Source organism: Pleurodeles waltl, chromosome 4_1, assembly GCF_031143425.1.
Source record: "Pleurodeles waltl isolate 20211129_DDA chromosome 4_1, aPleWal1.hap1.20221129, whole genome shotgun sequence".
In the NCBI taxonomy this organism is placed as follows: Eukaryota; Metazoa; Chordata; class Amphibia; order Caudata; family Salamandridae; genus Pleurodeles; species Pleurodeles waltl.
Window position 1 is genome coordinate 61990384 of NC_090442.1, and position 17359 is coordinate 62007742.

Consider the following 17359-nt stretch of genomic DNA (forward strand, 5'->3'; position numbering starts at 1 on the left):
GGCCTTCTTACCAAAAGATGCTACTTTCCTTTACGTTTTGCAGTCCATGACTCTACCAGTGGTCTTTGGGAGGGGAGGCTGTCAATATCTGCCTGGCTGCAACATGGGCATGGTTTCACATGTTCACAAAGCGCTACTTCCTAGCTAGGTCCGGCAGGAAGGCCTTTGCCCACTCGGTTCTGCAATACCATTCCACAGACCCTCCACCTGTGTGAGGTACTGTATTTGTATCTATTCTAAGGTGAGGAATCTGTGCTTACAAGCATCCATGCGAAGAACATGTTTCTTACCTTCAGTGATGCTCTTTATGGTGGATACTCTATCTGCAGATTCCACACTGCCCTTCCAACTCCCTGTTGTGTGGAGTCAACTATTTTTAAAATCTAAACAGGCTCCTAATTTAGTACTCATACTGTCACCATCAAATGTTCATGCTCTGCGTCAGCCCATAAAGGGAAAGAAAAACTGAGGCGGTGTTTACATGCATCTGTGCTCCATCACTTTTGGGGGATATGAAGCCGGCACTGAGCCACCAAAAGCCACTGAGCGGTGCACAGGAGCAATGTTAGAGTAATCCAATTCTGTCTGGTACTTGGGGATATTTTAAGGTGAGAGACTGTGATTAAAAAGAGTATCCATCAGAAGGAGTGTTACCAAAGGTAAGTAGTAACCTGTTCTTTACCAGAACATCTGAACTTTCAGGCCTCAGAGTTGTCTAACCAGAACCAATCCTTCACCACGTGGTGTCTGCAGGTTCCCTCTTTCATAATCTCCTACATGTTGAAGTGTGCCAGTGGCCAGATGTCCTTGTGTATATCGCAAAAGTAGCAAGAAATCATCACTAGATTAGCAGGTAAGCTTCGCATGTAGGTATTTCTCACAATTTCTCAATGACACCCATGGCACTGTGGTTCTTTCAGAATGTCACTTTAGTGTCCACTAGGCCCCCGTACTAGTACTATATCTCCTTTTTAACTTAATTTAGCTTTCGTTTTAGACTAGCATTCTTCACAAATGCACCCTCTATCACTGACCTGCTTAAGGTGGACTTCGACCTGAGATATGCCTGAACTTCCTCTAGAAACTCCTTTTGTTATGCACACTATCGCTTTACGTAGTAGTTTAGTAGTTCCTCTTGAAAGGCATGAGAATTGTCAGTAGTGCTTTCCTATCACAAGTAACATGATTTTTCTTCTTGTATTTTGACATTCAGTTGTAAAGTTTGGTCTCTTATTTAAAGTAGTTTATCGGTGTGGTTTATCACAGTTATTACTAGGAATCTGGTAAGGTGGATTTTATACAGATTTTGGGGGTTTCTGTGTAGAATACAAAATATAAATGTTGCAACCCCAACCTTGAAACAACTCTCTACTGCTGAGCCAGGAGCTGCAGCCTTGAATTGCAAGCCCATCTGACATGATTATTACCAGTGAAATAAAAAACACCAATGTCGACAACCAGTTTAAGTAAATTATTACATTTTATTAAGAAAATAAGCTAAACACCAGGAAACAAGAATAAGTCTTTCAGAAATAGTAGGAAAATGAAGAATAAAATCAGTAAGCATTCACAGGTCTGAGGAGATCACATTCAGAATTAGAGAAAAAAACATGAATAATATACATCACCAAAACAAATACGTTCGAAAAAGCTTCATCGAAGATAAAGAGAAAATATATTCCAAAATATTGAAAATGTAATATTACCTTTAATACCACTAAGTAATTTAGTAATTATAACACAAATGAAAAGAAAAAGAAAAACTGACATCTGAAACAACCGTAGTTAAAACAATAAATACAATTCAAACCATAACTTTAAAAACCCAATGAGAAGAATACAAAATAGGGGGAAATGACTCTTAAAAGTAGAGCGTCCATAAATCTGACGTAGACCTATCTGGAGACTGGACCCATTTTTGGCATTATGAACACGGGTGGCCTGAGAGGGTGATCTGATTCATATATAAAGGAAATGTTCATGATGTGTCTTCTGTCACCTTGCTCACGTCTAGAAAAAGGTGTTAGTGTGCCTCACAGAAACCCCTTCCCCAGAGAGCCCGTTGATCCCCCACGCCAGATACCAGTGGGTATAGTTCACTGTGGGATCTTGCAACTACTCTTAACTCGACATCCAGCACAAGCCAGCAGTTTTCCCTGGATGCTTGGGATCCAAAATAGCCATCCAGGCTTAATGTGTCTGGAGACTAGTTCAGGAAAGTGAGAGAGCCCAGTCCTTGCCAAAGAGAAGCAGTTTCCAACATAAATCACATATTTTACTACACTCTGATGGTGATGAAATTCTTTCCAGCACCCCAAATCTCACAGGGATCTTCGGTAAGAATTACAAATGATGGGATGTTTCTTAACCTGAGAATGCATCTTTCCAAAGCTAACCTGACTCTGGAAAAGAAAAGTTTACTTCAACAAAGAACAAATATAATTATTTATATATTGCTTACTCAGCAGGCAATCCTTATGTGTTTCCTTAGAGCGAGTATGTCTGTGTGCCTTGGGGTCCTTTGCAGGAAAAAATTCTCTACAGTCACCTTAATAGCCAGTCTGGCTAATCCTGCCTTTTGTTAAGGGTAGCTTGTGCTCTGCAGCTGCTGGCAGTGGTGAACCAGTGTGTTGATTTATTTGCTGCTCTTCTCTCAGTAGCAGTAACATCAGAGATCTCATTAACTTCAAACACAATGTCCACGGAGAACAGAGGGCAAACTGCCATTGGCCAGAGCAGGAAAACATCCTCCAACTCCATTAGGGGCTACATAGACTCTTACTGGAAAGAGTAGCAAAACTATCAATAATCAGATAAGGGAGTTTTAATTATGAAAAACAGTAAAGCATTGAGGATAAAACTAATATCTACAAAAGTAAAAATCAGACAGTCCTTAAAAACAATGTAAAAACTATGGATACTGCAGGGCAGTGTAGAGAATGCCATGGGCACACAGAAGCAATTCCATCTAATTGAGGTACTTCTTGGTTATTAGACAGCAGGGCCCTGAGAAGTATTTTAAGTCCATCATGGAGTTAAAACGTTCCACTCGTAAGTGGGAAAAGAAATAGCTGAAAAAGACTGGCGCTCAACAAGATCTTTCTACAACTCCATGCTTGTATTGAATGGCCGTCATGGGCCTGAAAGCTACAGGTTTTCATGTCCTGGAGCCTGGACACAGAAGATTGCCGAGGATCAAAGTACAGACTGAACACTTCACTCAGGCTGCTCCAAGTGCATTGCAGTGATGTCACCTATCCGTGCATAGACAGGAATGTTACTTTACCTACATGATTGCATCCTGGAGTCTGCCTCATAACAGAAATTGTCCTGGTCTTCCAAACCTAGTATGAAAAATGCAGAAGACAGGTCTGCATGTAAACACTGAAAGGTTCACAGCCATCCCAATGCAATGGGTCCATAATCTGGGGACACTCAACTAGAAAACTAGCAAGAGTGATTCTTTGAGATGGGGAAACTGTTATGGCTTCAGAAGAAAATGGAAAATGCTGACTGCCAAGCAACATCCAAAACCTTAGCAGAACATGTTAAGGTAGCGTGCTGCATCGTGATAGTTCCCATTGCCGCCCTGCATTAATTCTAGGAGTGATCATCAGGGATGAACTAACTCTATCAGCGACAACAGCATTACAGTACTTCCTAGTATGGACAAAGTTACTAAACCGGAAAATAGAGTTTCTTCCAGCAGAAGCTTCTAGGATTGTGCGTTCACTTCAGCTATCGACCAGTGGAAAGGATACGATTCTGAAATGAATCTGTTAGACCTGAGAGTGGTTCACATTGCTCTGCCGTCCACCCATCTGCCCTCAACATTGAGAGAGGTACTGATCCAAACACACTATGACCTCAATGTATTATGTAAGCAAGGGGAATGAGGTTGAGGACCCTTCAGGGCCGGGGAATGCATCCGTAGATCCAGGATAACTCGTTTATTGACAACTACTGCCGTTGTCAATAAGTTCCATTAAAATGTATTATAAGAAAAGGTATCTTCAGTGAAAATAGCACAGATCTCTTCCTCTTGGACCAACGATGGGCTTGATGCTAGAAGCCTCAAAGTTACAGTGGTATTCACGGAGAACATATACAGTACACACTTTTGTAACCAGTGGCCAACTTCAGATAGGCTTTTTTACAACCGCAGAAAAATTAAACCGCAAAGAATTAACAACCAGGCATCGGGGAACACGTTTGAAGGAAAATGCCTTTTTTTCATGAGTGGCTTAAAGACAATTATATGTCCTTTTCTACCTATCACAGTCATATCACAGCGTGCCATCAAACTGATGCAGTCCAGCTCCAGAATGATATTGATATCAGCAGAACAACCGTGCCAATAGTGCTTCTCTCTTCACCACCAGAGACTAATGCGGGGCTCAGACCTGCTACCCAGGCCGCATGTCCAGAACATGGATCACCACATCAGATTGCTTGAAATCTGCCTGACAAATTAAATTCTTTAGTGTGGACAGTCAAGCCCTCAGGCAGCATGTGTGGATATTCTTAAAGAAGCAAAAAGACTACGGACCAAATATTTTAAGAGCATCAAGTGTAAACTGTCCTCCCTTTGCCTCATGGAAAGATCCATTGACCATCAGGACAAGGTGCCACTTGGAAATCATCATCACACACACATGCGCAGTTCTGTTGAAAATGGAGGATAGGCCCAGGGGTCAACCCTCTCTTCATATGCTCAGGGCGAGCACTGTAAGTTTCAATACAATTTCTGTAAGATGACTTCACATATAAGTCACTATATAGCATATTCCCCCTTTCCTTTGCTTGCTAGTGCATCTAAAAAAGCAATTTAATTATGATTGGAAGAATATGTGAATCTCAGATTAGTATTTTGTCCCCTTAACCAAATTATAAACTGAGAGTGGTCTTGCAGCAAAACCCAAAATATAAAAAAGTTAATATAATAATGAGATACATTTATTTTCCCAAAATAGGACACATCTTCAGTCAAAATTATTATTAAAACAATTACGTGTATAAATTGCCAGGACTGATAGTGAATTTTGCCCCCATATTACTGCCTTTGTGCTAAAGGTATAACTTCTAATTAAAATTGAAAGCTATCGAGATGAAGCAGCAGAGCCAGTTTTAGACCAAGCAGTCTGAGTGCAGGATGTGGTGGTCTACTCTGTGCAGAGAACAAACTCTTAGAACCTCCAGACTAGACCTTTGAGGATTATTTGTAAAAAGCATCTATTCGTTTAGTGTCACTGATTAATCTATTTCCTTTCACCAGATTGATGATGCCAGTGTTATCTGCAGAAAATAGGCATCTCATAACAAAGTTGGGTGCAAAAATATGTCTGACAATTAACCTTGCTGGGGGCAGAAACATCTCGATGCTGGTCATTAGGAAGGTTGGAACATCTAACCATTCAGCCATAGGAACAGCTGAAAATATAGTGACGGTGGAGCCTTAGAAATTTTGAAACACCTGAGGTTTGTGGATTTGAAGATACTGAACATCTGTATGTGGGCTCTTACAAAGGCTTTACCATCTAGGGATAGGATCTTACAAGAGTAGGTAATCCAGAGGTTGAGTTATGGTAGGCATAGGAAGCTGGCTTTTTATATAGTGGACCACGATTAGGTACATTGCGCAGAGTCCAGGCGAACCCCAGAGGTATCACAGAGGCACAAATGACACCCCAAATGCTCTCATGGGGTAGTGTGGTCGAGCAGTTAGGTTTATCAGAGGGTAGTGCTAAGCATGTAAGGCACATACTCATACAGTAATCGAGAAACACCCTAAATAAAGAATCCATCACCAATTTATAAAAATAGCATGTGCTTTTACATAAATTTTGATACCAAGATCACTGGAATCAGGTGAGTAGTTTTCAATATATATCTTTTTTTTTATTTTTATTTTTACAGTTTTTAACAGTTGACACACTCTGGGCAAGACCAATTGGAACATTATTCTTTACTTGAAAAGGAACATCTGGCGTTCAGTAGTTAGGGCTGCTAAAGGATATATATGTAGAGGTTGAGTCTTGAAAGGATTGACGCATCTAGACATTCGCTCTTAAATGGAAGGAACATCTAGAGAATGTATTAAGGAGGACAGGATTAGCAAGTGGTGTTGGGCGTCCTTGTATCCATTGTCCTCTCCCTGAAGCCTTGTGTGTCATAATGTCTCACCTGTTTCTTCCTCACTGTTTTAGATACCCTGAAAGGGCACTCGATAATGCAGGTAATGTTCAGAGGTAGACATTCCAGGTACTACTTTAGTGCAGTTATGTCCAAAGCTTACATCAGATTTATACGTCCTTCATCACTACACCTCTACTATCCCTTTAACGTATCCACCATTTGCCATTTCTGCAGCTTTCCATGCTTTTTACTGAGGAGTGTGACAAGGTTCGTGATCTGATGCATGTACACTCATTTAGCTACGACTTCCACTTGCGGATTGTGCACCAGTACCTCTTGGGCTCTCACATGACGTTGCGCCAGGGCTACCATCTCACCAGCTTCCTTGAGGACTTCATTGCCCAGCATCCAGACATACCCAAGTTTGGACGCAATCATGTCTTTCAAGGTACCAGTTATACATGTAATTAACAATTTACCACTGTTTGTTAAATATGTATTTATTGTACAAAGAATATACATGGTTGCATTGCAGTCACCTCTTTGCAAAAAGAAATTGTGTTGGAGCACTCAACCATAAGATATCTCAAGTCTCTCAGATTATGTACAAAAGGCCAATAATTAATGTTATTTTTATTATATTGGGAGCCACACGTTTAAAAATAGTCACAGTAATGAAAGGAAAACTTACCAAAATGATTCTCAACTGCAAAGCAAATAATGAAGTAAAAATTCATCACCGTAGAGCCTGCCAAACTCTTCATCTTTCTCTTGCCAGCAAAACGATGACCCCGTTTGACTGCGAGAAAGAGATTTCCACCCTCACGGGACAAATATCAGACATCCGACGTCAAGAATCTTGATTGAGGCCACTCTCACTGTTGCACTGGGTCTTTTATATCTTAAAAAAACAGAAGGAGCTTTTTGGGGAAAAAAAACTCATTTCGTAATTAAACATGCTGGCTAGTTTAGGTCTGCTTTGAAAATAACACGTTGGGGTTTGGCCACAATCCCAAGGTATCAAATCAAAACAAGGCCGTTCCCTGCCGTCTGAGTACATCCTTATCAACCAAAGCCCTTGGTGAGAAAGAGCACAAAAACAATCACAGTTTACAATGTGGAAAATCACGTACAGCTTTAACATGGCAGTGTCTAATGCTACGATAAAGTCAATAGGCAGCTTAACTGAATACAAAATGTAGTCTGCAACTGGTGAACACTAGACAGCTAATCCAGGTGCAAAGTTGTACAACACAAAGTCAGTGCTCAAAAACACATTTCACTACACCTGTCTCTCTCACCTTCCACTTGAAGAAGACCATTAGGTATCGACGAGTGAGAAGGTGGTCAAATTAAAAGATGCAGTGGCAAACCTCAGGCAGTGCCCACCATCTTAAAAAAACAGGCCCCACTCGACATTGAGGAAGGTGAGGACGCTAGCCTTTCCATGGTCGCTCCCCATCAACTGTAGCCCATCCCAGATGCAGTCTTTTTCTCCAGCTCAGACTAGGAGGAAGAAAAAAAGAGGTTCTCTTCACCTCAACAACCTCCGACTCTCGAGCCAAGACTTCCGCAAGCCCTTTAAGTATGATCAGCACCGACCTGCAGACGAAGCCTTCTAGGAGGCCTCAGGCAGAGTACTGCCCTCAGGGAATCGGGCCTCAAGCCTTCCAACCACTACACAGCCTTCAGGTTTCCTTTCGGCACTGAGCAAAGGTTTCAGAGCCAATGCTGCTCTCGACTCCGGGCATCGACCCTGTTTGGCTTTAGAGCCCTAAGATCCACCAATAGATTTGAGGATCTTCAAAGCTGAAGACACCTTTGATACCGGCACCGAGACCAACTTCGATCCTCAGGGCACTATCGGCACCAAAGCCAATATTGGCATTGAGGATTCTATCAATGCAGGGTTCCGGTGACTGGGAGCAACCTATCTTACAAAGACTGCAGGAGGAGTTATTTTCCTTGTGGTGGATACTCTATCTAACCATAAATTTCTCATTGACCATCCCAAATACTCTGTTCTATGAACTGGTGTTGTTTTCCATCTAAAAAGATGTAGAGATCTACACACTGGTTATGCTAATTTGCCGATGGGCTCCGTGTCCGAGGGCATGGATAGTCTGAGAAACCAACTGACTTCAGCCCTCATGGGTTGCGCTTATATGCGGCTCTTGTGGTCACATCTGAACTGAAACAACGTTGTGTTGCATAAACTAGGGTTCTAACCTATTTCTGCAATGTTTGGCTTTACCACCCATGTGTGGCTGAACTTAATTCATTGCACCAACGCATGAGTGCGAAAGTCCAGGTTGTGGTAGCATGACACATCTCCACTTGATGTACTTGTTGGTGCGGTGCTCATGCTTTCTGGGTTACTAACAGACCTGTAAAGGGGTCAGGGTCGCAGTGGTAATTCAAACCCATTTTAATTCTTTAGAATAGCACACACAAGTACTGCACTAAGAAAAATACACTATATATTTAGAAATGTTAATCTCCTCTTGCTTAGTACATGAAAAAGACCACACAGCATATCATTAAAACAGCACTACTGCATATCACTAACTGTAAGGAAAAGCCACTTTTTGCATGATCACCCCCAGAATTTTGGACTGAAGCTGCTGGTTTTTCCGACTTGTAGGTGCACAGAGCCCTGCCAAACACGCCTCAGTGCCAGTGCTCTTACCCTTTATATGGTATATGTCTAATTGGCTCGCCCACAATTGCCATATGTCAACTTATAAGACCTTAGTTCATTTTACCAGAGTTACCTAGGACCTGTAGGTAAGTGTCCCTCATGGACTGCAGCATTTATTTTGCCAGCCTGAGTTTGACAAACAAAAAAAGAATGACTGCCCGCCATATTTGGCTGGCAGATCAATTTTAAACAGCTGACTTGACTTTGCCATTTAACATTGTGGCAGAACTTAAACCTTACTTTTTTTTATATTTACAAGTTATCCATAAGGCAGGCCTACTGAGTCCTACAGGGTGCAGTATATTAAAAGGATGGTCATGTGTTTTAGTAATTGTACATGTCCTGGTAGTAAAAACACTGCATTATTGTTTTTACTGTGAAGAGAGTTTTAGCCCCATTGGCGAGTATAGCTTTATAAGCTGACAACTTAATAGCACTAACTTCTGAATGGGACTACTCAATAGGATACTGATAGATATCAAAAGAATTACTGCATCAAACTCAACTTGTTGAATTTAATGTAACTTATACAAATGGCAACTTTAGAACGCTGCCACTTTGTTGCCCCAAGGTTTCCAGTGACTGTTTTCGGGTGCACACAAGCTGTTGTCTTCAAGACAGCCATCTGCCCTTCTGTAGAGAGGTGTGAATGACTCTCAGGAAGTAACACAAGGGATCGGCCATTAGAAGAGGTGTGACGCTCTTCTAGCAGGATGGCCATGTGAGCTCAATAGGCCAGCTGCAAAGGTAAAGCTGCCTTTGAAGGGCAAATGGTTAACACACGCAAGAGCTGCTGTTTTATTTTAGCAAATAAGCTGGCATCTCGGACAGACAGGGGAAGGCTGTTGTGAAACCAGTTTTTCTGGATGTGTGTGTAGCCCCCAGTTAGCCACACCTCTGGGATGGGCTAGGGAGCTCCACACACCAAAAGAGTGTGGTGAGTGGCCGGAATGCTGCATCTGGGCTAACTAGATGACACACTTAACAGGAAGTCATCACTAGGCAGGTGAGGACCTGATAGCCCATTGGCTAGTAGCTGCTACATGCCCTGAGGGCAAGAAATGAGCATAAAAGTGGCACCCCTTCCACCCAGATCTTAGATCACGTTTCTACTGGAGAGGACCAGAGAAGGACTGCCCTGCTGTTCCCTGTACCCAGCAAAGAGAGGCCAGACTAAAGATTGGACTGCGCCTGCAGCATACTGGGCTAGCAATGAAATGACTATTCCTGTGGAGGTCTGCTCAAAGAAAAGTCATCCCTGAGACCCAGACAGAGAAGGTGACTTCAAGGGTCTGTTGGCTGACTCCCCCTTACAGCCACAGGGCCGTAAATGCAGAAGACGCCTGCCTTGGCAAGTTGGTAGCCACGAATGCCTGATTGCCACTCTCTGCTAAAGTGCAGCCTTGGAGACAGAGTGCTGACCGTCAAAAGTTGTCCCCAAGTCTGCTGGGCCCTGGAGAGTTGTCAGAGCACACAGTTTGGTCACCCAGCAAGGAATTTACTGCCATTTAAAGGAAACCATTGGTTTTGCTTTAACCGGAGAACAGTGGCAACTGTGTTTTGGTTGGACTTCACCTGGACTTCGAGAGACATAAACCCATTAGCCAAAAGTTGCCTCACCTTGTTCGTGGACCTAGTGGGGCCACAGGAAGACCCCTGACATTAACTCTGCATCCTTGAGCATTGTCAGCATCCCTTGCATCAGGGCTACTCCATGGATTTCTATGGCAGGTCACCCATAGACCCTGTAACTGGACTGGAGACTGCTTTAAGTGCAAAGTAACTGTTCAACTGGACTTTATTGGTCCCTGTGACTGCTCCCTGCTGGAGTTGCTTGCCAAAAGAATGCCTTTACAGCAGTTTTCAAGTTAAATGTGGCTAACCCCAAACCACAAGTATGTTAGTGATTTATTGTGCTAAGTGAAAATCTGTGATTTATTGTATCTCCAGAATCCTCCAGAGGACTTTTGTCACTGAAGTGTATATTTAAAATACAACTTATTTTTATAACTTAGTGTCTGATTTTTATTGTGCTGTCTTCTCTTGTTATTCTGCTGTTTTGGTCCTTCTAAATCCTTTACACTTGTCCATGTGATGAAGCCTGACTGCTCTGATCGACAGCTACCCAGGACTGAGCTAAGGCTTTACAAAAGAACCTGGCTGGACCTAATACGGAACTGTCAGTTTATCAAATCAAATCAAATCATTAACATTTATAAAGCGCGCTACTCACCCGTGCGGGTCTCAAGGCGCTAGGGGAAAAAGGGGGGGGTTATCGCTGTTCGAACAGCCAGGTCTTTAGGAGTCTCCGGAAAGCGGAGTGGTCCTGGGTGGTCCTGAGGCTGGTGGGGAGGGAGTTCCAGGTCTTGGCCGCCAGGAAGGAGAAAGATCTCCCACCCGCCGTGGAGCGGCGGATGCGAGGGACAGCAGCGAGTGCGAGGCCAGAGGAGCGGAGGAGGCGGGTGGGGACGTAGAAGCTGAGGCGTCTGTTGAGGTATTCCGGTCCCTTGTCGTAGAGGGCTTTGTGTGCGTGGGTGAGAAGTCGGAAGGTGATCCTTTTGCTGACTGGGAGCCAATGCAGGTGTCTCAGGTGTGCGGAGATGTGGCTGCTGCGGGGTATGTCGAGGATGAGGCGGGCCGAGGCGTTTTGAATGCGTTGCAGGTGATTTTGGAGTTTGGCTGTGGTCCCGGCGTAGAGGGTGTTGCCGTAGTCCAGGCGGCTCGTGACGAGGGCGTGGGTCACGGTTTTTCTGGTGTCGGCGGGGATCCAGCGGAAGATCTTGCAGAGCATGCGGAGGGTGAGGAAGCAGGCGGAGGACACGGCGTTGACTTGCTTGGTCATGGTGAGAAGAGGGTCCAAGATGAAGCCGAGGTTGCGGGCGTGGTCTGTGGGGGTCGGTGCGGTGCCGAGGGCCGTGGGCCACCAGGAGTCGTCCCAGGCGGACGGGGTGTTGCAGAGGATGAGGACTTCCGTTTTTTCAGAGTTCAGCTTTAGGCGGCTGAGCCTCATCCAATCTGCGACGTCCTTCATACCCTCTTGTAGGTTGGTCTTGGCGCTGGCGGGGTCCTTGGTGAGGGAGAGTATAAGTTGGGTGTCGTCGGCGTAGGAGGTGATGATGATGTCGTGCTTGCGTACGATGTTGGCGAGAGGGCTCATGTAGACATTGAAGAGTGTCGGGCTGAGAGATGAGCCTTGGGGTACGCCGCAGATGATCTCTGTGGGTTCTGAGCGAAACGGAGGGAGGTAAACTCTTTGGGAACGGTTTGAGAGGAAGGAGGCGATCCAGTCCAGGGCTTGGCCTTGGATCCCGGTGGAGCGGAGGCGGGTGATTAGGGTAGTTTATTACTTGAAGAGGTCGCAGAACCACACATGGTTAGAATGTTTCTGGTAGCTAACACCCTAAAATCTACTTTTAGGCACTACACTATGAGAGCATGGAGTAGCTAACTTGCCTCTAGAGTTTCTTGGGATTTAGTCCACTGCATACCTGTTACCAGTGGATAAGCTGTGGTTCTTAGACTTCGGCTGGGAGTGTTCCCTTGAAAAGAAAACACATCTGCTGGGTTCAGCTCTTCTCGGTATTGACTCTCAGCATAGGAATGGATGCTGTGGCAGTCTGGCAGGACCTCTTGCACTATCCTGGGGTGAAGTCCTCTTTGATTCAGTGGTCATTTCCTGAGATTTCTATAGGGTTGACCACTGACTTTTTCCCTACACTGGGGGACGTGCCATTTAATCCAAGACCTTGCCTGTATGAACCACTATGGTTTCAATTCAGACTACATGTTCATTTTGCACATTCACTGTCAGACCTTGAAATGTAGACAGCAGGGAACCTATGGCAGTCTGCTGTTGCCTTAGGTGTTTCAGTTATTGTTTGGAAAATTTGACACTTTCACGAGTTCCGTGAAAGATAATGGCGTGCGGATTATGGGCCTAACACAGATAGGTTAACTTAAGATCCTCAAAAGGAGTCTGGCTTTATGGATCTTTATGACAGCTCATACAGAGCTTGGACGATGCCACCTTCGGTGCACAGGAGTACTGTTTTAAAGTTTCGGGATCCAGTTTGATGCCTGGGGAATATTTACAAGGTGAGGAATCTGCGGTTACATAGATTATCCACCAAAAAGATTGTTACTGAAGGTAAATCATTTTTGTGTGCATCTGTTGTTTAAACACATGAAAGCTGATGATAAATGCTAACAATGAGCTCTGGGCTCAGGTTCTGCTAACTCTGTGGATCATCCATTCCTGACAAAAATAACATTTCTATATCTACACCATTGGATGCTACAAATGCTCATTAACAACGCTGTGCACCATAGGAGTGCTGCCTGACTGCTCTGATCGAAAGGTACCCAGGATTGGATAAGATCCTGCGGATATTGCTTTACACATTAGAGCGTTGCAGAATAATGGACTACCATAATGTGCACCAGTTTGAGGACACACTATGGAAAAGTGCCAAGGGAAAGCAGCTCCGTCAATGCACTCCAGTTGGGACTAGACATGGTTGGAATTTTATACTGGGGATATGGACACATTTTGCTGATATTGTTAGTTCTGAAATATACTATCTATAAGGAGTTAATTTATTTGAAACAACTTTCACTGATCCAATAAGCCAACACTGTGCCAACTAGCCGTTAAACTGCTGTCAGACTCTAAATATTGATTCCATTTATTATACCATGTCTAGATATTGTTTTAAAAGATTGGTAAATTTCCTGAGCAGAATCAAAAGTCGTGCCTCCAGTTATAACCACTACTAAAATCAGATGTTGGAAACTAATATATAAGTATGCACCCACCAAAGGTATACAGTTTCATCTCCAATCTAATGATATTCATGTCTGTCAATTTTATCAAAATTGTACGACTGAAATTTGTTCAGACTATAGGCTATGAATGGATAAACTTGTAGACTTGATAAAATAGAAATTGTAAGTTTTGTACTTCTGCGTTAGAGAACTTGGTCCCTATATCATTTTTTTGCTCTGGACTAAGGAAAGTTCGCCAACATTACATATAGCAAATTTTAGCAAAATGGCCAACATGGTCAGAAGATGTGGCTGTATTTTATCCACCTGATTCTATAAATATATTGCCTGTTTAAATTGTTGAATAAGTTTTAATGTTTGGAATCGTATTGTATTTTATGTTTGACATCCAATGAAATGAAGCCTTGAGAGCACTTTACCCTGAATGGGCTCTTACTTGAGGAGAGGTAGTGAGCGGCTGTCACTCAGTCATAGGCGTGTTACTCTCTTGCCCACCCTTGGTCCATGCTCACAGTGGAGACGGCTGCACTTGGTTCTCAATCTGTTATGTTTCTCACTACAACTAACAAGCACAGACCAGCAGGTCAGCTCCTCTGAAAGTCCAATGTGCTGGCAGCCTCATTGCACTGTTGGTATTTCTTATCTAATAGCAGATGTGACTGGCTTACGGTTATCAAGGATAAATGGCATTGGAACCCTGCCTATAAACCCTTAGCCCATCCAACATGATCTGATCAGGCATGTGGCAGACGTGTTTCATCATTTGTACAATGTTAATGGCTCCATTCCACGGAAACACTTCCGCTGAGGGAGGAACCCTTCATATAGATCCAGTCCACATAATTAGCAGATCCCACTGGTGATACTTATTATAGTTGTTAGTATACCAGGGTGTGGGTCTACCAGGGTGTGGGTCTAACTAACTAAAAGAATAATAAAGTTTAATTCTTAGAATAAGGGACACACGCCTCAGATTTGCATTCGTATTTCTATGCATCTCCATGTGGTTGTTCAGACTCATCCTCAGTGTAGAGTCTAGTCTTGATCTGGGATGGATACTACATTTCTCTTATTCTGTAGAGCATTCCTGCGTGGAACATACTCTTTACACATAATGAAATAGGAATGTATATAGCGCAATACTCGGAACAGTCCAAAAAGTGTTGGATCATATTTAGTAATACTCCTATGTGTACCCATGGCAGATCTATCAAGTGGTGCCCATCATTAAAGAAGATCAGCATTTTTCATCATAAAACCCATTAATACGAGCTGTCATTTTACTTTCATGTTTGAATTGCAGCCCCTAATGCCAAGAATGAAATGTGAGGAGCAAACCCAGTATCTGAACATGTTGCTTTAGAAAACGCAATATTGAAACAAGAAATAGTTCTCAGTGTCTTAAGACCCATCTCTGACAGTCTCATCTGAAGACTGTGATTGTTGAATACAGCCACAGTTCCTGGAAGAAACTCCAGAAGGGAAATTAGGAATAACTTGCAGATTATTTTCAGTTTCTTCCAGTTATTTGTCCTTTCTGCAGAGACCTGCAGGGTACACCTTGTAATCCCCTGGTAACTCGGTCCCCATCCAGAGTTCTTGGTCCCACTGGTACTTGTAACTTCAGGGAGTGGCAGAGCTACACACCAAAAGCAGGGGCCTGTTGTGAATCCCTGCACGCCCACAGGTGCATTCCAGGAGTTTCTGTTATCAGTGCTTTTGCCCAAGACCTCTGAATGCTCTGGCAACTTTCCGAGGCATTTCAGGTATTGAGCAGCCCTTTCAGTGAACCATCATGGAGACCTGATATGTCTAGCTTCCAACTGCTCTCTGTGTAAAGCTCTAATCCCATTCACTCTTTTGTAGGCATGTTGGCCTTGACAACTAACTTGATCGCAGCCCATCAGCTGTACAACTACATCGCTGACCACGCCAACACTTACCACATGAAGCCCCTACGCATGTGCCGTCCTGCATCGCCAAGCACGGACAGCAAGAAAGCCCAAAGCAGTGAGCAGAACGAGTATGCGCTTGTGTCCATCTGGAACAGGTAAGCTGGTTGGTGTATAATGTGGGGTGCTCTCAGTGCATAGGTACTGCAATGGCTTGTGTGGTCTCTGCGGTCAATATGTGCATACCAAGGAAACTTCATAGCTACAAAGTCAGGAGACATGTTAAATGGTTCTATAGATTATTGCTTACCATTGAAAATAACACAACCTTTGCTTGGTGACCAGTGTTATTGGTTCATCATATGCGAAATGTGTGAATATTGTGACAGATTGAAAATGACAGGCAGCAGTGTGTGGCACCAGTTGTACTTGGCAAAGAATAGTTGCAGGTGCAGCTAGGTGTGTGGAATTGCATCAGTACCCTCTTGAATGGGCCATGGTACTGATGAAAACCAGAACCTGTAACTCACCGGATGGAGCTGGGATCTAACTTTGTCAAGCACACGAGTGATCAAGGGCCTTTTATTTAGAAGTAGGAAAGTTAAGAGCCTCCAGTGTGACACAGGAGTGACCAGGGCCTTCAGCACTGGTAAAGGAGTGACCAGACTTGTGTCTCAGAAATAAGTAGCCTTCAGCTGTCTTCACTGATTTAGGCTGTAAAATGTGTTCAGACGTGGGTGTAAATGCTGCACCTGATTTAGCACTCTTATTAACACAGCTCGGGTAGTAATCTGCACTGGTGTCCAATAGTCATTGAGAGGATGTCAATAATGGCAGTGCCCAGTAACATATCTGGAGTTTGTGACATCATGTTAATGCTGCCAGTTGGGATGCTGGCCAGAGGCAATCATGTGCCCAAACAATTGCCAGCAAAGTTGCTGCCGTGATGTTTTGTTGTTAGCATGTTGAGGTGTGTTATTTGACCCCCTGCTGTTGTTAGTTCAGAGGGCAGCCTGTGTTTACCTCTTACTCATGCTTGGGGGTTACTTCTTGCTGGTGTAGGTGTGATTTCCAGTCTATATGATTTGCTGCCTGTGCTTCAGTTGCCTACAGGATCAGTACTGCATACCTTAGGAAGACGCTTCCTTGGTAATTCTGATTCTGCTGAATTTTCAAATTGGCTTTGTATTCTAAAGACGTCTTTAGTAGTTCTCCATGTTTGTCCCCTTAGTTCGGGATCTTACAAGGACTCTGAGGGCCTGCGGCACCATGATGACTTTGATGTGTCCCTGCTGGTGTGCCACAATGCTGTGCCATTCGAGGAGCAGCCGGAGGCTGATAAGAACACCCTAAGGTGAGTGACACAGATTTCACAAAGCGCGTCCCTCAGGCCCATTGAGGCTACACAAGAACAAGGCGCCATGGGAGTGCTTGAATGACTGTTCATGACTGCCTGGATTGTACATCTTAGGATCATATTTGTTCTTCCTTGGAAGATGAGCTGCATTTACTGAGCTTCACTGTGTTTTTGTGATGAATTTGAAATACCTCTGGCAACAAAAAAGGAGATCATCGTCTAGAGACCCGGAAGTTGTTCCAGTCCTGCCTTCTGGACACTGACGCAGGAGGAATGTCTGTCCCCCATTGGCACTAGTTCGTAGTGTCTGGCTTCTGGGTTCTCCTTGTCCTTCAGCTCTTTATCAGCAATGTGTCAATGTATAGTCCTCCTCTGGAAACAGCAACCGGTTTTCATGCTTATTTTTAGGAGCAGCGCCTGCCAGAGACTTCACAGCAGCAAGTGGGACTGAAGGACTGGAGTTTGGTCTCAATATCCTTCACGTTTCAT

At 43.8% G+C, this 17359-nt stretch overlaps 1 protein-coding gene across 1 annotated transcript in view; it reads left to right on the forward strand.

The window, feature by feature from the left end:
• The window catches only part of SZT2 (SZT2 subunit of KICSTOR complex), a 606663-nt gene that overhangs the window by 581953 nt on the left and 7351 nt on the right, over positions 1-17359 (forward strand). The window contains exons 69-71 of the mRNA XM_069227802.1: positions 6370-6583; positions 15488-15671; positions 16745-16867. Coding sequence (XP_069083903.1) covers positions 6370-6583; positions 15488-15671; positions 16745-16867 — 521 coding nt within the window. The remainder of the gene's footprint in view (positions 1-6369; positions 6584-15487; positions 15672-16744; positions 16868-17359) is intronic.